Genomic DNA, 21856 nt, shown 5'->3' with positions numbered 1-21856 from the left:
TAGATATAAAATCCTCTAATTAAAAGTACTTAATATAAGGAGATTTACAACATCACCAACAGAGAACACATTTTTAATTTTAAATCTCTATAGTATGACCGACAGCAAGCAGAAAAACATGTATATTTATTTATTAACTCTTATTTTGGAGGGGGAAAACGACATAGCGGAAGTATACAGTAATGACGTTACAACCCGGAAGGATTGCCCTCTTCTGATTAACGTTTGAATAAACAAGAATGACCAATTTGTTTTAGGAAAAGATTGCAAGCGACGTGTCAAAACATATTTAGTATATTTCAACTAAGTAATATCGATGTCTTGTTTAGAGGGTTTATGTGTGGAAATTATCGAATGTGTGTAGCAACGCCCTAATGTCAGCCACCTTGTTGGGGAAAAAGAGCCCCGTTGTGTTTACAAATCGATAAGCATTATTGTTACCCTGAAGTGTAATAATAGTGGTGGTTTTTGACGAAGAAAATATGGCCGAATTGCATGTTGTGGAGCAGAGTGTTACTGCCACAATAGAACAAACCGAGCACCGTGATGTCCGAGGCTCTGTTCGGCTGGCTGCTTCGCCCACTCTCATGGTTTCACCGCGGAGTAGCTTGCCCACCAGTCCTGGGGTGTCGAGTACTAGTAGAGCGGTGTTTGGGTTCCCAATGAAGAGCAACCTCAGTTCCCCATCGGAGCCAGCCGAGAAGCCAGAATCCCGCTGGGTTTGCCTAAATGTCGGTGGAACCTATTTTGTCACAACCAAACAGACATTGTGCAGGGACCCCAAATCGTTCCTGTACCGATTGTGTCAAGAAGATCCGGATTTGGACTCTGATAAGGTAACATAATCTATAATAATACTTTTTGGCATAACGTTCTATCATCAATCAAGGTGCATCAATGTAGCATTCATAATGCACTGCCGCTCATCGCGCACGAGATGACACTTTAAAATGCCTAGCTAAAATGTTAGACAATTGTAACACTTATTAAAGTGTAATGCTCAGCCATTTTACAATAATGCATTATTTTATGTGCATGTGAAGAAGCACCAGAGAAACCTTTATCTGACACTCAATAACAGACATGTGATTTGCATTTCACACTTTTATAAATATCCTAGGATGAGACGGGTGCTTACCTAATCGACAGGGACCCCACATACTTTGGCCCCATTCTGAATTACCTGCGGCATGGGAAACTGATCATGGACAAGAATCTGGCAGAGGAAGGTAAGACTGTACAAATGGTCCCCGAAGTGTAAAATACAACCCCTATCACACACCATGCTTTATTTAGAAGCAATGGGATTCTGCAGATGTGTAATACAGGCCGTTGCCCAATGGTTAGTATCATTTAAACAAAAACAAAAATAATTTCACCTTTATTTAATTAACCAGGTAAGCTAGTTGAGAACAAGTTCTCATTTACAACTGCGACCTGGCCAAGATAAAGCAAAGCAGTGTGACACAAACAACAACACAGAGTTACACATGGAATAAACAAGCGTACAGTCAATAACACAATAGAAGAAAAAAAAGAAGGTCTATATACAGTGTGTGCAAATGGCGTGAGGAGGTAAGGCAATAAATAGGCCATAGTAGTGAAGTAATTACAATTTAGCAAATTAACACTGGAGTGATAGATGAGCAGATGGTGATGTGCAAGTAGAGATACTGGTGTGCAAAAGAGCAGAAAAGTAAATAAAAACAATATGGGGATGAGGTAGGTAGATTGGGTGGGCTATTTACAGATGGGATATGTACAGCTGCAGCGATCAGATAGCTGATGTTTAAAGTTAGTGAGGGAAATATAAGTCTCCAGCTTCAGCGATTTTTGCAAATCGTTCCAGTCATTGGCAGCAGAGAACTGGAAGGAAAGGTGGCCAAAGGAGGTGTTGGCTTTGGGGGTGACCAGTGAGATATACCTGCTGGAGCTGGTGCTACGGGTGGGTGTTGTTATCGTGAGCTGAGATAAGGCGGCGCTTTACCTAGCATAGACTTATAGATGACCTGGAGCCAGTGGGTTTGGCGACGAATATGTAGCGAGGGCCACCCGACTAGAGCATACAGGTCGCAGTGGTGGGTGGTATAAGGGGCTTTGGTGACAAAACGGATGGCACTGTGATAGACTGCATCCAGTTTGCTGAGTAGAGTATTGGAAGCTATTTTGTAAATGACATCGCCGAAGTCGAGGATCGGTAGGATAGTCAGTTTTACGAGGGTATGTTTGCCGGCGTGAGTGAAGGAGGATTTGTTGCGAAATAGGAAGCCTATTTTAGATTTAATTATGGATTGGAGATGTTTAATATGAGTCTGGAAGGAGAGTTTACAGTCTAGCCAGACACCTAGGTATTTGTAGTTGTCCACATATTCTAAGTCAGAACCGTCCAGAGTAGTGATGCTAGTCGGGCGGGCGGGTGCAGGCAGCGACCGGTTGAAGAGCATGCATTTGGTTTTACTAGCATTTAAGAGCAGTTGGAGGCCACGGAAGCAGTGTTGTATGGCATTGGAGCTCGTTTGGAGGTTAATTAACACAGTGTCCAAAGAAGGGCCAGATGTATACAGAATGGTGTCGTCTGCGTAGAGGTGGATCAGGGAATCACCCGCAGCAAGAGCGACATTGTTGATATATACAGAGAAAAGAGTCAGCCCGAGAATTGAACCCTGTGGTACCCCCATAGAGACTGCCAGAGGTCCGGACAACAGGCCCTCCGATTTGACACACTGAACTCTGTCTGAGAAGTAGTTGGTGAACCAGGCGAGGCAGTCGTTTGAGAAACCAAGGCTGTTGAGTCTGCTGATAAGAATACGGTGATTGACAGAGTCGAAAGCCTTGGCCAGGTCAATGAAGTACTGTCTTTTTTCGATGGCGGTTATGATATCGTTTAGTACCTTGAGCGTGGCTGAGGTGCACCCGTGACCAGCTCGGAAACCGGATTGCACAGCGGAGAAGGTACGGTGGGATTCGAAATGGTCAGTGATCTGTTTATTAACTTGGCTTTTGAAGACTTTAGAAAGGCAGGGCAGGATGGATATAGGTCTATAACAGTTTGGGTCTAGAGTGTCACCCCCTTTGAAGAGGGAGATGACCGCGGCAGCTTTCCAATCTTTAGGGATCTCGGACGATACGAAAGAGAGGTTGAACAGACTGGTAATAGGGGTTGCAACAATGGCGGAGAATAATTTTAGGAAGAGAGGGTCCAGATTGTCTAGCCCAGCGGATTTGTACGCGTCCAGGTTTTGCAGCTCTTTCAGAACATCTGCTATCTGGATTTGGGTGAAGGAGAAGCTGGGGAGACTTGGGCAAGTAGCTGCGGGGGGTGCGGAGTTGTTGGCCGGGGGTTGGGGTAGCCAGGAGGAAAGCATGGCCAGCCGTAGAGAAATGCTTATTGAGATTCTCGATTATCTTGGATTTATCGGTGCTGACAGTGTGCAGTGGGCAGCTGGGAGGAGGTGCTCTTATTCTCCATGGACTTTAGTGTCCCAAAACTTTTTGGAGTTAGAGCTACAGGATGCAAATTTCTGTTTGAAAAAGCTAGCCTTTGCTTTCCTGACTGACTGCGTGTATTGGTTCCTGACTTCCTTGAAAAGGTGCATATCGCGGGGACTATTCGATGCTAGTGCAGTCCGCCACAGGATGTTTTTGTGCTGGTCGAGGGCAGTCAGGTCAGGAGTGAACCAAGGGCTACATCTGTTCTTAGTTCTACATCATGTGACTAAACTATTGGTTGGCTCTCAGGTGTCCTTGAGGAGGCGGAGTTCTACAATATTGCATCACTAGTAAGGCTGGTCAAGGAGAGGATACGGGACAACGAGAACAGGACATCTCAGGTATGTCAGGGAAATGCAGACATAATGAATGGAAAGGCCTTGGACCGGGATGGATGATGCCATTGATGTTGTGAAATAGCACATGCTAAACCAAACACTAAAATGTCAGAGGATGAGTGTGTTTACATGACACTGTTCAAAAGCAAAACATTTACTGGCAAGTTAACCCTCATTTGTATAGGTGGCTTTTATTGTATTGTCTGTTTTTCTCTCAGGGCCCAGTGAAGCATGTGTACCGGGTGCTGCAGTGCCAGGAGGAGGAGCTCACCCAAATGGTGTCCACAATGTCAGACGGCTGGAAGTTTGAGCAGGTGAGCCTAATAGTCCTCATGTCACACTTGTCTTTAAATCCATAGGTCATCGGTGGTAAGTCTGGTAATGTCCCTCCCTTTTTCCAGTGCCTTAAAAGGTTATTTTGAAATCTCAAACTTTGCCTAAAATTTCATGTGAAGATGACTTTTAAGCTTATTTACAATCCCACTTACCCTTTACCATTTCCCCTCACAGCTCATAAGCATCGGCTCGTCCTATAACTATGGCAATGAGGACCAGGCTGAATTCCTGTGTGTGGTTTCCCGGGAGCTCAACAACTCCACTAACGGCATTGTTATCGAGCCCACTGAGAAGGCCAAGGTGAGATCAGCATTTGAGAGTGTCTGGAACTCATGTGTTGGGCATGAAGTCAGAAGATTCTCGCTTGTAAGGATAGTTCACTGCAACATCAAAGTTTGTCAGGCGTTTCCGACTTCAAAAGTGGTCTAATGTGTAGATTGAGCTGCATTGTTTCCTTCAAATAAGATCATGAAATTAGCCGGTGCCTAATCTCGGAAACCCAGAACTAAAGTCTTGCATAATTATGTCAGATGTTCGATTAGGTTCTGGGGGCAGATGTGTTAGAAAAAGATACAAGAACGAGGAATGGAAGGAGACCTGTAGCTCCATCCCCCTCTGCAAGTCTATGGGCAAAAAGTCCCCTCTCCTTCCTAATTTCAAAAGGTACGAACACCTGCGAAACTGTGATTTCTCCAAATGATCAGTGACGAAAACACCTGAGCACCGGAACAAAGTTCCCCGTTAGTCGTCGCATCCCACAGTCTGTTGACAGATGCTACGATACCATTTATATTACGTGCGTCTGTCCGTGAGAGATTAGCCAGTGCCTATCTCTCCCACTCATTTTGGATTGAGGTATATACTGTTGCTGGATCTAGACTGACACGTCTTCTCTCCCTACAGATCCTCCAGGAGCGAGGTTCACGGATGTAAAGAGACTCCCAGGCCTGAGCTTACCCTTCTCAGCTCATGTGACATTTCCTGACGTCTCCTGCACCACCTCAGCCATGGTTCATATCTTCACCCCTTCCACCACCAACCCCACTCCCCCCTTCACCTCCCCCTCCTCTGGGTGTGCCTTTCCACAGTGGGGGGGGGTTCCCATCCTCCTCACCTACAGTGCTACAACATAACCCCATTGCCATTTCTTATTCTCAGTTATATTCGTGAACATTTGAGGGATTCTGAAGAGATGACAATAGAGTATTTATTATTAAATGTAATACCTTTTGTCATAAGTTGGATTTTGAAGATTCCGGTTTTGCCCCTGATCATAGCCCCCCATCTTGTCCATAGTACATCCACACAGAGCTAAATCATTGTCACTGTCCTCATTCAGGTGATCACACAGTTAATGGGGAGCCGTATCCTTTTCTGTCTGGCTTTGTCGACTCGGTGGGAATCTGTGATCATCTCCTCAGGACTTTCAAAGGACAAAAAAAGAAAGCCGAAAAATCTACTGACTGACCTGCCCCCTTCTACAACCCTGAAGATTCACCTATGGGGTGAGAGGATGCTGTAAGCAACATAGCCCACCCTCTGACCTCCACTCCTAGTCCTTACATCTCCACAGCTGGAGCGCTAAGGCAGTTCATAGTTGCTTGGGAAGCTGAAAGCCGAGAGATGGGGCTAAGGACAGAGAAGTCACTGGAATATTCTACAGCCCTCAAATTCAAATCTGGACCTCAAAGCCAGTTCTACTGCTTTTTTTTGTTATTCTTCCCCTCTAATCGTGGACTGATTTTTAACCTGGGACACCAGGTGGGTGCAATTAATAATCAGGTAGAACAGAAAGCCAGCAGTAGTCCGGACCTCGTTGGGTAAAATTTGAACACCCCTGTTCTACAGCATCTCTCTTTTGGTCTTCTTGTGCAGTCAGTCCTGCTCTCACAGCAACTCTTGCCCAATAAGACCAGACGATAGTGGGGAGATACAGACCCTTGTCTAACAGAGGCTCCACCCCACCATAGTTCATCAGTGACTTCTACTGCTGAGCATCCATCACACACATTTTCTTTTTGGCTCGGGTCAAAGTCCTTTGTCACCAGGAGGGCACATATTTTCTTACAGCCGTACTAAGGATGTTTCAGTGCAAAAGAAAACACACAACTTAAAAGACTAAACCACACACACATGTACACAATTGTCAGGCATGTGAGGAATATAAATCTATATATAATGAAATTATATGGAGAAAAAAAATGAATGCAAATTATGTAGTTATTCATTTCTGTTTCATAGTTGTTATATTTGTGTAGTATGGGGAGTTCTATTCCATTGAGCGAGGAAATATCACTCCTCTAAACCAATTTTCCTGAGGTGTTTCCCCCAATGACAAAGGTGTACGTTTGTGTATGTAGTGCCTCTGCTATTCATCAATGATTTAAATTATGATCAGCGACCCAGTTTTTCAGCGACACAACTTCTAAGTAGATTTTTTTGTTACTTTTAACCCTTTCAAATGATCCTTCTTGCAGATATACTATTATGTTCTCTTGCATATCTTAGAATTGTAATCGGAGATTAAAGAGACGGGTTATTGAATAAGCTTTTATTTGACATCGAAAGATGGTATGTGTCCTATACAGTGGTCTTGTGACCCTGTTGAACTTGTATTCATCTGTATGATGCCTCAAAGCCTAGAGCCCCTTTTCCCTCTGGCGTTGTTTCCATTTCATGCCAATTGTCACTCACTCTGCATTTGCCTGTTACACACCTTGGTGTACATTCAGTTGAACAGCTTTGCTTTACATTTTGCAGTATTTACTGTATTAATTCTGTAGTATGCTGAAAGGAATGTTTTAAATACCTACGTTTGGATCTTTTTATAGAGTAGACGTAACCACAGGAACATTGGGTATTGAAAATTCCGCATGGATGTGACTTCAGCTTTTGACTTGTTACGTTGGGGGAAAAGAAGGAAATTATACTTTGTTTCTCACAGTGTCACATCTCTCTGTGCCAACCAACAGTGATGGGTACGAGCTTGTCTGGAGTATACCTCTCTTATTCACATATCATTGTCCCAGGAGTAAATCCTGGAATTACCCCATTTGTAATACTTCTGAAAAGTTCAATTTATTCTTTCAATCTGACTGTGTACTTAAAAGAAGTACCCTACAGGTAACCAATATCACATAATTTTTGTTTTACTGGCGTCACAAAATCCATACACCTTTTCCTGTGTATAATGAATATTTGGTGCAATTATGTTATATCAGCATGATTTAAGAATGCGTTCGGCTTAAAACACACACAAATAATTACCTGTGCTGTTGTCATGCTCCATGACTGTTTTATCAGACTCTAGAGCTCTGACAATGTTGCTGTGACTTTTATTTCTCCTCTTGGAGTGGATGTTGTGCAATTCTACTATGAAACTGGGACAAAAGTGCAGTAGTGCACAGACTGTGCTGCTAGAAGAATGCCTGACTGACTGTCTGATAGAGAGACACCTTCTCCTCTTTGGGCCTTTTTCAAAGCTCCCAGAGGTTGTTCTATTTCCCTTTGTCGTGTCCAGTGTTGTGCCTTTGACCTGTGTTGTGCACAGTTGTCTCCCCCCCCGCACGTGGTTTATGAGGCTCGTATCGGAAATGAAAAGCTACAAGACACAGAGGGACTCGTGTTGTGTGGTCCTCGGTTGGTTCAATCTCCCATTATTAGTCAGTGAGAGGAAAAAGCCTCTTGGAATAGACCTTTACGAGTCTATTCTGTCGTCAAGACTAGGGCCTGTTTGTTCATGTGTAATGCAGATTCATACTTAACTCCTTTTCTTTTAATGCCAATACTTTTGAACCAAGCCTCCCGTATTGACCCCTGTAGCTCTTGAACCTTTGCCTGTGTTTGTCGCTGCATTCTTCCGGTTTTCTTTCCTGAAATGTGTGTAGACTGTAGGTGTGGTTGGCTTTGTAAGTTTATCCCACAACCGAGGCAGAGAAAAGGAGACCGTAGTTGTAATCAAAGCAGGGCCCCAGTATATCTTAGTAAAAACCAGCAGTGCACTTTTCTTTTGGAAAAACGTCAAGACTGCATAAGCCACGTTTATTTGGCTTTCTCTCTTGAATTGCATGTTTAAGGCAATTTATGCTGTTTATTTTGATGCCATGATAACTATACTGACAGTTGTTTTACTGTATTGTTTGCATTCACTTTTGAAGCACTTATTTTTACGTTCAGTGAACCCAAATGTCTCCTTTTGACATTTATTTGTTTTGTTTATACTTGCAGATTGATTCATCCGATTTTGAAAAGGAACTTTTTATTCGGATAAAAACTATCATTGCAAAAAAAGAAAGTGTTCCCCATCACTGCACTATTCAGATATTTGTGCAATTTTAACAAATCTGCAAAAAAATACTCTCATTCTGGCACGTAAAAACATGAGAGCATGCATTGTACTAGAGATGATGTTATGTACTGGAATTTGTCTGACCTCTGTGTTAGTGCAACGTGTATTTGGTGCATGGTTGGAGAGCAGAGGGAAGGCATGGCTATGTGTTAGGTGTAGATTTCTTGTGTGGAACAGTGGGTCTGCAACTAGAAGTATTCTCTAATCATGCTTTTGTTTTTATGTTGTTTTTGTATCCTGTCATGTCAATTTAACAGTAGGCCTAGCAACAACAAAAAAAGAACTAGCTTAAAGTTAACCTCAAATTAACATTGTTATAATGAAAACTGAACAAAACTGCATACCCCAACCTTGGATTTAGTATCAACTCAAACTAAAACTACACATGCAAAATGAAAAGGATCATTTGAATCCTGGCTCATTCTGCCATAGTTAATCTGTAACACCTGCATGCATTTATAAACATACACACATACACATTTAGACGTACTGAAAATGTCAACTATTAACAGTTATTTTAAGTGTATTAATTTATCAACAGTATTAATGTCAAATGTGATTATTGTCAATGGAGACTGTGGAGAGTGAAACTTTTTGTCTGATGTCCTTTTGCTTTTATTTATTTTATATTTTGGAATTTTGTCTACCAACGTAGTTTCTTTAAATGTAAAATTTTTAACAAAATCCAGTCTGGTTTTTAATCATAAAATGTGTCTCTGTGTTTTAAAATGTGTGTGTGTAACTTGTGTTTTGTACAGCTGTCTACTAGCCCCAACGGTTCCACCAAACCCAACGGTTCGCCAAGGTTTACATCGTCTGGCCTTGTGCAATACACTCCTAACCCCCCCGCGTCCGGTTCGTACATAAAACATCCTCCATTCAGGCTGGAAAGACATCGGTTTCCTCCTTAACTTGATTTAATGGGGGGGCTGGACTAAAAAACCTGGGAAAATATGTGTACTGTCTAAACATCGCTCATTCAATAGCCAACCATGCTCGAAAGTAAAATAGACCTGTAAATATAACAAATATTTTACAGTATGGGTAGGCTACAGTATTGCTGTGCAATAGGAGCCCGACATCATACCTATTTAATCTCGGAGCAGGCCTGGAAATGCAGGACAATCCACATTATTTCAAAAGAATGGACAGATTCCACAAGACATCCAATGAAACAACAGCTGACATGTCTGATTGTCCATTTCACCAGCACTGCATAAAATATGATTCCTAGGAGAAAAAGAAAATGAGATTGAATAAATATGGTAGAAGCATATTTTGTAACAAGAGTGAGTAACGGTCGGTGACATCACATGAACCGCTTATGTACTTATATACGGACCAGCGACCGCTTGGTGTGAAGCGAAAGAGATGTCTGCAATGGTAAACTTGGTGATAGTTGGTTTTAATATGGCTGGTACACCAACATCTGTGAGTATACAGTTGTGTTAGGCTCTGTTTCAAAAGGAAGAAATGAGAGGCTGACACTGTGGTGTTACCTTTGCCGGCAATGGCTGTCTAGTGCTGCCTTCTGTGGTAGTCAGTCTCACTGTTGTTTAAAGGCCCTGTCTTAACTGGGGAGAACAGGAGAGAGATGAGAGGGGAGGAGTTCACAGGATGTAACAGCAGAAATTCTGTGTGTGTGTGTGCGTTTGGCTCCGTTTTAACTAATTAGGAAAGGGGAGAAATGAGAGGGACAGAGGATTCAGTATAAAACAGCTGAAACGGTGTGTTGTGTTACCTTTGCCTGCATGGCTGTCCAGTGCTGCTGCCTGCGTTTGTCAGTCTCACTGTTGTTCATAGGCTCGGTCCTAACTGGGGAAAGAGATGAGAGGGGCAGAGTTCACAGGATGTAACAGCAGAAACGCGTTGTGTGTGTTCATGAGGAACTGTGACAAAGGAAATAGTAAGTATGACCTAACGGTTACTTGTTATCATGAATCCAACTCAATGAAAGGGGTCATACTTGGAACAGAAACAAACTTGATCGTTGTTAAACATCGTTATTAAGCCCATATATGCGGTATTACTAATAGGCTGTCAACTAAGTCACATGAGTAAGGATTAGCCTATGTAATGATGCACTATTAAACACTGAAGACATAACTTCCTTTTATTAAATATTGATCATCTTTTCTCTCTATCCTGAAATTTAAAAAACGCATCTCATTGGTCCGAACCATGCAAATGGCCTCATTGAAGTGACAACACTACAAAGCTCAGGTGTTGTGGAGCGTTCCACACAAGGCTCCGTTCCAGATGAAAAAGTAAAAAAGCTGACCCCCCCCGGAAAATGTAGGACGCGGAGTAAAGGAGGGGTATACTATAACTGAATAAAAGGGGTAATTTGGGGTTAAGGGAAACAATGGCCATGTAAGCATTTTTTGTCTAAAAACACAGAAGAAATGTGTATAGTAACACTGAAAACACACCTATACATGACAAGAAAGTATGTAAACCTATACTTGATGTGAAGTTTATGCTCATCGTTCATCTTCTCCCTCAGTGCTGCTCGGATGAATTTGGGGGGTATATCTGGAAACTTGTTTTGCACAGTTTCTAGAAATCCAAATCGGGTCAAAAGTAAAACATTTTATGAGTTAATACATGGGTTTTGCCACTGGAAATCACTTTCTAGTGGTGCATTAGGATCTAAATGTTTCCCATGCCAATTATCAGTTTGACTTTTCCCTCATCAAGGGCCGGCTTTGCTGAAGTCCCTTTATTGGCATTTCCAATTTTTGCAGATAATCTATGGGTAGCAATCACCTGTCTCCCAAACACAGCCACAGCCAGGTCTTTAACCATGGTTGTGCTTGGAGGTGCCACCTCTACCGCAGGCCTGCAGCATGGCATTACTTATGCCCAAAGGGGTAATCCCCTCTGCCGATGGTCCTGGCTGTATAAATGTTAACATAATCATACACTAATATCTTAGCACTGTTCAACGTTGAAAGATGACAAATACAATTTCTGAATGGCTAATTAAGCACTTACCTTTGTAAGTGGTTGGGCAGTGACCTGAGAGGGTGGAGGCTTGGGCACAGCTTCAAGTTTTAGAAGCAAGGCTATTCATGAGATTGAAAAACAGAAACAAATAAACCAATTCAATAATTTGTAAGGAGTGAGAGACAGACAGAAGAGAGAGACATTCAGATGATTCCTTAATAACAATACAAACATGCCTATAGCAATACATACCTCTCTGCAGAGACATGTTCAGGATTTTCAGTTCCTGGTTTTGGACCTTCAACTGTTTCACCTCTTTTTTTAAGAGCCTTAATATCCTCTTCCTCCTCTTCCTTAGCCTTATTTTCCCTTTCTGTGATCTTCTCCGTAAGGAGAAGATCCTTTGTCCCGTCAGCAACCTAATCAGTCAAAAGTTTAATGTGAGAAAATAGAAGCTCCTAGATATTGAGAGAGCAATTGAATTATTACATTTAAGTATCTGCATAAGAATAAAAACTCTTTGGCCTACCTTTCTCGTCTTTGCCGGATTGGTTTCAGTGCTGAGGAGAGTGTATGAGCTCTTGGTCGGTGTTTGCCTTTTGCGTTTGGCTTCCTCGTCCTTCCTTTGACTCTTAGGTGCCTCTAGTTTGAGCAATTTCCTCATCAATTTGTCTTTGTGCTCTATAAAAGTGGGAGTTGATAGACAGCAACAATTAGGCAAAAATTACTTAAGCATTGCAATAATATAAGAGACACCAGTTTAACATATCCATGCAAACATTAGAGACAGACGTGAGAGAGAACCAATGTCACGAAACCTACCACTTGTTTCAATCACTTTGGCAGGAGAACTCTCGTCCTCCCACACAACATCCACTATATCCCCCAGGTGGAACTCCTCTTTGAGTATTTTGTTGTGAGGTACAATATCAAAATTGGGTGGCTCCTCCTGCCACTCTATTAGCATGGAGTAATCATTACAACGGGGGGCGGTAGGTAGACTGGCGGGTAGGAGCATTGGGCCAGTAACCGAAGGATTGCTGGATCGAATCCCTGAGCTGACCATGTAAAAATCTGTCGTTCTGCCCCTGATCAAGGCAGTTAACCCATTGTTCACCGGGTGCCGATGACGTGGATGTCAATTAAGGCAGCCCTCTGCACCTCTCTGCTTCAGCTTAACTTAACTGTATACACATTTTTTTTTTTTACATTGTATTTATTTATTCAGAGTGTATATCAATGAAGGTGTTTCTTAAACTGGCAGCATGATATATAAATGCATTATTACATTGACTGAACTGTGGGCCTACTGAAACCATTATCAATTGTGTTGGTATCTATCAAATTAAAAAAGTATATACTATATTTATTGCATATGAACATTGTAATTTATTACATTTCTCATCTGCTGAGTTTAAATGTCTGATATTGCACTATATTTCAAAAGTCTATTTTCTCTGTTGTTACAATATACTGTATCTCAAATACTGTAGGAATATCAAAATCCTGCAGTTTTTGGTTCTGCAAGATTGCTGCAGGAATGTACTTGGCCCTGCAGTTATTGCCATATCCTATACGAATATCAAAATCCTGCAGGGTTTGGTCCTGCATGATACCTGCAGGAATATTCATGTTTGTGCAGGACTTTCAACATTTTTGCATGACAAGTCATACTTCCGCAGGAGTCCTGCAGGAGCATCAGGGACTTTTCCTGCAGGATTTTGTCAATCCAACAGGATTCCTGCAGGACACCTGCACAATTCCATCACAAAAGGTTGAATTCCTGCAGGATTCATGTAGGACTTTTTTGTAAGGAGCCAGTGTTATTGGCACTCGTTATATTTTTATGCAAATATAAAAAAATGCGGCATGCATTTTCAGACAGTTCCAACATTCCAAATCATACAGGAAATGAGGGTGTTTTTGTTATCAAAAAAAGTGAACTGTTTGATAAAAGTTAGATAATTCCCAATAATATGCTGCGCGCAAATCCTATAATCTCCCATTACATCTGAATTTAGTGAGAAATGTACACATGGTTGATAAATAAAGCCCCTGGACTCTATGCTATCACCTGAACTCTGGTGAAGTTGTGGTCCAAATTGTTGAGAACTAACGGGTTCCCCTCTATGGAGGACCAAACCTGTCATAATTAGAAATAAATGATTAAGTTAATAAATCCACATATACAGTACATTTGGAAAGTATTCAAGGTGAAACTTCGCTCCCAGTCTGAGGTCCTGAGTGCTCTGGAGCAGGTTTTCATCAAGGATCTCTCTGTACTTTGCTCCGCTCATCTTTCCTTCGATCCTGTCTAGACTCGCCTTCCCTGCCACTGAAAGACATCCCCACAGCATGATGCTGCCACCGCCATGCTTCACCGTAGGGATGGTGCCAGGTTTCCTCCAGACGTGACTCTTAGCATTCAGGCCAAAGAGTTCAATCTTGGTTTCATCAGACCAGAGAATCTTGTTTCTCATGGTCTGAGAGTCTTTTAGGTGCCTTTTGGCAAATTCCAAGCGGGCTGTCATGTGCCTTTTACTGAGGAGTGGCTTCCGTCTGGCCACTCTACCATAAAGGCCTGATTGGTGGAGTGCTGCAGAGATGGTTGTCCTTCCCATCTCCACAGAGGAACTCTGAAGCTCTGTCAGAGTGACCATCGGGTTCTTGGTCACCTCCCTGACCAAGGCCCTTCTCCCCTGATTGCTCAGTTTGGCCAGGTGGCCAGCTCTAGGAAGAGTCTTAGTGGTTCCAAACTTCTTCAATTTAAGAATGATGGAGGTCACTGTGTTCTTGGGAACCTTCAATGCTGCAGACATTTGTTGGTACCCTTCCCCAGATCTGTGCCTCAATACAATCCTGTCTCAGAGCTCTATGAACAATTCCTTCGCCCTCTTGGCTTGGTTTTTGCTCTGACATGTACTGTCAACTGTGGGACCTTATAGAGACAGGTGTGTGCCTTTCCAAATCATTGTAGGATGTCATTGTACATAAACATTTGTTCTTAACTGACTTGCCTATTTAAATAAAGTTTTAAAAAATCAAATAAAAAATCAATTCCAATCATTTGAATTTACCACAGGTTGACTCCAATCAAGTTGTAGAAACATCTCAAGTATGATCAATGGAAACACGATGCACTTGAGCTCAGTTTCGAGTGTCATAGCAAAGGGTCTGAATACTTATGTAAATAAGGTTTTTCACTTTTCACCTTGTCAATATGGGGTATTGTGTGTAGATTGATGAGGAAAACAATTGATTTAATCCATTTTGGAATAAGGCTGTAACGTAAAAAATGTTGAAAAAGTCAAGGGGTCTGAATACTTTCCAAATGCACTGTAAATAGAAACGTTTATAGATCAATAAATGCACACATAAATAAATGAAATACAAAAATAGTGACCAAAGTTCATTCCTGTTTCTCCACATATTTGTATGTATTAAATTATTGATCTATGTATCATCTAAATATTCACACTTTCATTCATATATATATTTATTAATGTATTTCTTCCTCTGATTTGATAATGTGGGGGTGTCAATCAAACATCTGTGGGTGGTAAGCATGCACACCATTGGTTGCACCATTGGTTGATCAATGTTTTGATCAACCAATGTCTTGCAACGTCTTGCTTTTGCCTGGCTCTGATGGTCCAAAAAGAGAGATGTACAACCCGTAGATAGCTACATTAGCCCAGTTTTTCTGGCAAGTAGTATGGCTGCAATCTTGGGTCAGCTAGCTGCTACAAGGGACAGAGAGGTGAACCCATACATGTTTTACAATTTGGAGGAAGTTGCCTAACGACTTCACCAGAGTTCAGGTGATAACAGAGACTCCTGATGCAGCACAACATAGACCTGGCCTCTGGGCCACCATAATCACAGTTTTTCAAATGGTCATTCAGTACAGTACTGTTTCAAAACTGAACGCACCCCAGGCAAATGCACCGTGGCATTGATCAACCAATGGTGTGTTAGATACCACCCACATACGTTTGTTTGACACCCCTTCATTATCATATTTGAGGAAGAAATACAGAAATAATATAAATGAATAAAATTAAAGTGGGATTAACTATTTAAATAATTATGTACCCTATGTATGTTTGCATCATTTATCCATGTATTAATTAATATTTTTATGCGTGCATCTATTTATGTATCTATTTATTTATATATTTGTATATTTATGTGTGCATTTATTCAACTATTTCTAACTATGGCAGGTTTCATCCTTCATAGAAGCGGCTTGTACAGTAATGCCAAATCGGATAAACTGTGTTGGCCATTCCTGAGCATGTAATGTAACGGTATACTGGTAAATATGACTGCTAGTACAGCTCAGAGAAAATAAACCGTCCATCATACAAGGAAGTACGCCTCACATTGCAATTTCTTTGACCACTCTATTTTTTTAAATGTCATAATCAAGCAGATTTTTCTACCCCTCATGTCCACGACAGATTGGTCTGGATTGACAGTACCAACGGACAAAAATGTGACTGTTCGTAATGCAAGCTGTGATAAACATAACCGCATCAAGGCTCTTACATCCTGGTCTCCTCCCACCCCACCGAGAACGCGATATTGTTGCTCCAAGGCAGAGGCTAGGAGTTTCAGTTGGTTTGTGTATGATGTGGTAGAAAGGGTAAAAATGGTCGAAGCGAAGTAATGGCGGTCCGAAATAATACTTAACCTCAAAAGGTAAGAAACTTGCACTATGGGTGGCTTGCCAACGTGTTTATGTGTAAGGTATACAAGCCTTTCTAGCCGACCGAAAACAATAGGCTAATTGTGTTGCTTTCCTATTATGTCAGTGTTTTTATTATGAGACTGGACATAAATTAAACTAAATGTAACCTATGTATTTTTGACGGGAAGTAGGCTATTTGAGCCAAGAAGATAATCTTCAACAATAATAACAGACAGTAGACTATAGGGCAGGCAAACTGTTTTCACACCGCCGTAGATGCGGGTCGACGAGTTGTGATCTCGAGCGTTGTGCTGTTGCTGTACATTTGATTCAAAATAGCCGCTCTGTAATTTGGAGTTCGCATACGGTCAATGGTTTGGATGGATCGAGGTCTAGGTCTTTCTTGACCCAGATAGATTTTGATCTCCTACAGTTAAGATTCCTAATATCAAATAGATTGATATTGGCATGCCACGTGGATATGCTACTAGAGCGCCAAAGGGACCAGAAAACCAATTGCTACTGAAAATTGAATTGGATGTTGATGCACAAATTGGACCATGCCACCACAGTCTTTGAAGATTGGCCAACTACTCACACATTTAAGTTTTAGAATGGGATGAATGACAGCTGAGTTACATGCTTCTCATTCTGTCATGAATGTGCGCCTAAATGCAAATTATAGGCAATGTTTGGAGATATTTAAGGCTAATTACGCACAGTCGCAATGTGAATTTGTGCCACTAAACAAAGATTAAGTCCATACATCTTCACTGGAAAAGGTCTTGCACAGTAGGCCATTCATTCGAATTTGTAGACTTTCTCAAGCACATGCAAATATGTGCCATATATCCTACTCCCTTCCCCCTTCATGAACAGTCAACAATAGGGGAATTCTATGGGATTATAGTCAAATCAAAATTGATTGGTTGCATACACATGGTTAGCAGATGTTAATGCGAGTGTAGCGAAATGCTTGTGCTTCTTGTTCTGACAGTGCAGTACTATCCAACAAGTAATCTAACAGTTCCCCAACAACTACCTAATACACACAAATCTAAAAGGGTGAATGAGAATATGTACAAATACATATATGGATGAGCGATGGCTGAGCGGCATAGGCAAGTGTAGTAGATTATATAAAATACAGTATATACATAATGTAAGATATGTAAACATTTATTAAAGTGGCATTATTTAAAGGGACTAGTGATCCATTTATTAAATTGGCCAGTGATTGGGTCTCAATCTAGGCAGCAGCCTCTCTGAGTTAGTGATTGCTGTTTAGCAGTCTGATGGCCTCTACCTTTGATGCACCTGTACTGACATCGCCTTTTGGATGATAGCTGTGTGAACAGGCAGTGGCTCGGGTGGTTGTTGTCCTTGATGATCTTTTTGGCCTTCCTGTGACATCGGGTGCTGTAGGTGTCATGGAAGGCAGGTAGTTTGCCCCTGTAATGCGTTGTGCAGACCGCACCACCCTCTGGAGAGCCTTGCGGTTGAGAGCGGTGCAGTTGCCGTGATACAGCCTGACAGGATGCTCTCGATTGTGCATCTTTATTTTTTTACCGTTATTTAACTAGGCAAGTCAGTTAAGAACAAATTCTTATTTTCAATGATGGCCTAGGAACAGTGGGTTAACTGCCTTGTTCAGGGACAGAACAACAGATTTTTACCTTGTCAGCTTGGGGATTTGATCTTGCAACCTTTCTGTTACTAGTCCAACGCTCTAACCACTAGGCTACCTGCCGCCCCATCTGTAAAAGTTGGTCAGGGTTTTGGGTGACGAGCCAAATTTCTTCAACCTCCTGATGTTGAAGAGGCGCTGTCGCTGTTGCGCCTTCTTCACAACACTGTCTTTGTGGGTGGACCATTTCAGTTTGTCTGTGATGTGTACGCAGAGGAACTTAATACTTTCCACCTTCTCCACTGCTGTCCCTTTGATGTGGATAGTGGGGTGCTCCCTCTGCTGTTTCCTGAAGTCCATGATCATCTCCTTTGTTTTGTTTTGTTGACGTTGAGTGAGAGGTTGTTTTCCTGACACCACACTCCAAGTGCCCTCACCTCTTCCCTGTAGGCTGTCTCGTTGTTGTTGTTAATCAAGCCTACTACTGTTGTGTCGTCTGCAAACTTGATGATTTAATTGAAGGTGTGCATGGCCACGCAGTCGTGGGTGAACAGGGAATACAGGAGGGGGCTGAGCATGCACCCTTGTGTTGTTTCCTACCTTCACCACCTAGGGGTGGCCCGTCAGAAAGTCCAGGACCCAATTGCACAGGGAGGGGTTGAGACCCAGGGCCTCCAGCTTGATTATGAGCTTGGAGGGTACTATGGTGTTGAATGCTGAACTGTAGTCAATAAACAGCCTTCTTACATATGTATTCCTCTTGTCCAGATGGGATAGAGCAGTGTGATGGTGATTGCATTGTCTGTGGACCTGTTGGGGCGGTATGCAAACTGAAGTGGGTCTAGAGTGGCCGGTAAGGTGGAGGTGATATGATCCTTGACTAGTCTCTCAAAGCACTTGATGATGACAGAAGTGAGTGCTACGGGGCGGTAGTCATTTAGTTCAGTAATCTTTGCCTTCTTGGGTACCGGAACAATGGTGGACATCTTAAAGCATGTGGGGACAGCGGACTGGGATAGGGAGCGATTGAATATGTCCATAAACACACCAGCCAGCTGGTCTGCGCATGCTCTGAGGACGTGGCTAGGGATGCCGTCTGGGACAGCAGCCTTGCGAGGGTTAACATGGTTAAATGTTTTACTCACGTCGGCCACGGAGAAGGAGGGGGGGGAGCAGTCCTTGTTAGTGAGCCACGACGGTGGCACTGTATTATCCTCAAAGCGGGTAAAGAAGGTGTTTAGTTTGTCTGAAAGTGTGACATCGGTATCCGTGACGTGGCTGGTTTTCTTCTTGTAGTCCGTGATTTCCTGCCACATACGCCTCGTGTCTGAGCCGTTGAATTTCGACTACACTTTGTCCCTGTACCGGCTTTTCGCTTGTTTGATTGCCTTGCTGAGGGAATAACTACACTGTTTATATTCAGCCATATTCCCAGACCTCTTTCCATGGTTAAAAGCGGTGGTTTGCGCTTTTCAGTTTTGTGTGAATGCTGCCATCCATCCATGGTTTTAATAGTTACAGTGGGTACAACTTCTCCAATGCACTTCCTTATAAACTCACTCACCATGTCAGCGTATAGATTGATGTTGTTCTCTGAGGCTGACCAAAACATATCCCAGTTCGCGTGATCAAAACAATCTTGAAGTGTGGATTCCGATTGGTCAGACCAGCGTTGAATGGTTCTAGTCACTGGTACATCCTGTTTGAGTTTCTGTTTATAAGATTTGCCGAAGGGAGGGTGGGGGAGGCCTTTGTATGCATCGCGGAAGTTAGAGTAGCAGTGATCGAGTGTATTACCCCCACGCGTAGTGCAATCAATATGCTGATAGAATTTAGGTAGCCTTGTTCTCAAATTTGCTTTGTTAAAATCCCCAGCTACAATAAATGCAGCCTCAGTATATATGGTTTCCAGTTTACATTGTCCAGTGAAGTTCCTTGAGGGCCGTCTTGGTATCTGCTTGAGGGGTAATGTACGCAGCTGTGCCGATAACTGACGAGATTTCTCTTGGGAGGAAATATGGCCGACATTTGATTGTAAGGAATTCTAGGTCGGGTGAGCAGAAGGACTTGAGTTCCTGTATGTTGTTATGATTACACCATGAGTCGTTAGTCATTAAGCATACACCCCCGCCCTTCCTCTTCCCAGAGAGGTGTTTATTTCTGTCGGCGTGATGCATGGAGAATCCCGCTGGCTGAACCGATTCCGACGACATATCCCGAGAGAGCCATGTTTCTGTGAAACAGAGAATGTTACAATCGCTGATGTCTGTCTGGAAGGCAACCGTTGCTCGAATTTCGTCTACCTTGATATCAAGAGACTGGACATTGGCGAGTAGTATACTCGGAAGTCGGAAGAGGTGGGCGATGTGCATGTCTACGGAGCCTGACAAGGCCGCTCCGTCTGCTCCTTCTGCGGTGCTGTTTTGGGTCGGCTTCTGGGATTAGATCCATTGGGTGGTGGTCCAAACAGAGGATCCGCTTTGGGAAAGTCGTATTCCTGGTCGTAATGATGGTAAGTTGATGTCGCTCTTATATCCAATTGTTCTTCCCAGCTGTAGGTAGTAAGACTTAAGATTTCCTGGGGTAACAATGTAAGAAATAATACATTAACAAAACAAAATACTGCATAGTTTAAGGACTCGAAGCGAGGCGACTATCTCTGTCGGCGCCATCCTGTAATGATAACAGCATTACGTGAGTTTGTATTTTAGATTTGTGGTTGCAATTACGATTTGCAAATGTGTAATTTTAATTTCGCAAGCTTGATGTGTGAATAAATGTAACAACTATCGCAAACTTGTGACTTGACACTTGAACACGTTTTATAAAATTGGCAAGTATGATTTATTTTCAGAATGATAAAAATTCCATTTATGACCATGAATATTCTGCTGTGAATCAAAAACACACTTGCAAATTTTGAATCTACGCATTCTCAGATTTCTGTCGATGCGATCACAAACCCAGAGATTCGTACATTTATAGACAGTGTTTCGCAAGGACAAAATTGGGGGCAGGACCTTCAACACCTGACCAATCAGTTCCCTCTGTCAAAACCAATATCATTGGCTGTCTTGTTCCATCAACCAAACCGCATGCAACAACAAGAGCTGACCAGGAAGACCTGATGGAGGAACATGGCAGGCGCGCGACCGTAGGTGAGGTCTGGAAAGTTTGCTTTCACAGTTTGTATGAAGTGATGTTATCACCTTCGTATACGATCGTGTGTGTAACCTTAGCACTATATAATGTTCATCCCTATAGTTAGATACATCCCCAAAGTTCATCCATTGGCTAGTCAGCTCCCGTTAGCTAACTAGCTAGTTATTTGTCAATAACAAGTTAGATTATCTTTAGCCAGATCCTACCCCACTACAGTGGTAATTTACATCAGCTAAATTGTGGATTTAGCTAGTTAGCTATATGTTTTCAAAATGTCACGTATGAATAAAAGATGGCTAATTGGTGAGTCTGATTTGTCATCCCTAGATGATACCAGATCTAGCTAATCTTCATGTTTGTATGCAGTAACTTTTACAGGAGAATTATGCAAACATAGTGTTGCCCACAGTCTTCTATCTATCTCTCATTCTAGAGCATAGAACCCTGAGTTAAATGTCATTGTTCATCATTTTTATTACATTACATGTGTTCATGTTGTCTCTTTTACCTATGATCACAGCGTTGTTTGAAACACAGCATATCTAATAGTAAAAGTTCTGGTCTAATTAACTAATCACCAATAATTCCTATTAGCTGAGAGATTTTTACAAACTTACAGCAATTACATTTTTTTTTAAACCAACCCCTTCCCCTTTCAGGACTGCTCTCCAATATGTGGAAAATAATTCTGAAGAGATTTCATACAACATGAATGTTTCTGTGGCGAAAGGTACAGCTCTTAATGACACTGATATATTGATCATCTGATCGGTTTCTATTTCAATTAGGCTTTTTGTTACGTACACAGCATGGCTGATCTGAGGTGAAATAGTTTGAAAGCAAAGGACAATGTATCTCATAAATATGGAAAACTAGGAATTTCATGACATGCTTTGTTTAAATACATATTATTT

At 42.1% G+C, this 21856-nt stretch overlaps 2 protein-coding genes and 2 long non-coding RNA genes across 14 annotated transcripts in view; 2 read left to right on the top strand and 2 right to left on the bottom strand.

Annotated features, from left to right (window-relative positions):
- Positions 1-334: 334 nt before the first annotated feature.
- On the top strand, positions 335-6704 carry LOC139581052 (BTB/POZ domain-containing protein KCTD5-like). The gene is made up of 6 exons (XM_071410400.1): positions 335-836; positions 1121-1229; positions 3739-3830; positions 4046-4141; positions 4338-4463; positions 5067-6704. The coding sequence occupies exons 1-6, from the start codon at positions 483-485 to the stop codon at positions 5094-5096; spliced, it is 807 nt and encodes a 268-aa protein (XP_071266501.1). The 5' UTR covers positions 335-482; the 3' UTR covers positions 5097-6704.
- Positions 6705-9540: 2836 nt separating this feature from the next.
- Positions 9541-10386, bottom strand: LOC139581053 (uncharacterized). Its single transcript, XR_011676137.1, has 3 exons — positions 10253-10386; positions 10011-10085; positions 9541-9741 (listed from the first exon to the last, which is right to left on the bottom strand). It is a non-coding gene; the product is annotated as an uncharacterized lncRNA (long non-coding RNA).
- Positions 10387-11505: 1119 nt separating this feature from the next.
- On the bottom strand, positions 11506-12141 carry LOC139581054 (uncharacterized). Its single transcript, XR_011676138.1, has 3 exons — positions 11990-12141; positions 11713-11879; positions 11506-11579 (listed from the first exon to the last, which is right to left on the bottom strand). It is a non-coding gene; the product is annotated as an uncharacterized lncRNA (long non-coding RNA).
- Positions 12142-16001: 3860 nt separating this feature from the next.
- LOC139581050 (monocarboxylate transporter 6-like) overlaps positions 16002-21856 on the top strand; it is a 31257-nt gene continuing 25402 nt past the window's right edge. For 4 of the 11 annotated variants that reach the window (XM_071410388.1, XM_071410398.1, XM_071410396.1 and 1 more), the window contains exon 1: positions 16004-16164. The gene's annotated coding sequence lies outside the window, so the exon portion shown is untranslated. The other 7 variants (XM_071410389.1, XM_071410395.1, XM_071410392.1 and 4 more) reach the window with 4 other exon arrangements.

This window comes from Salvelinus alpinus, chromosome 7, assembly GCF_045679555.1.
Source record: "Salvelinus alpinus chromosome 7, SLU_Salpinus.1, whole genome shotgun sequence".
NCBI lineage: Eukaryota > Metazoa > Chordata > Actinopteri > Salmoniformes > Salmonidae > Salvelinus > Salvelinus alpinus.
The sequence above is the reverse complement of the archived record's forward strand: the minus strand, read 5'-3'. Positions and strand labels throughout refer to the sequence as shown.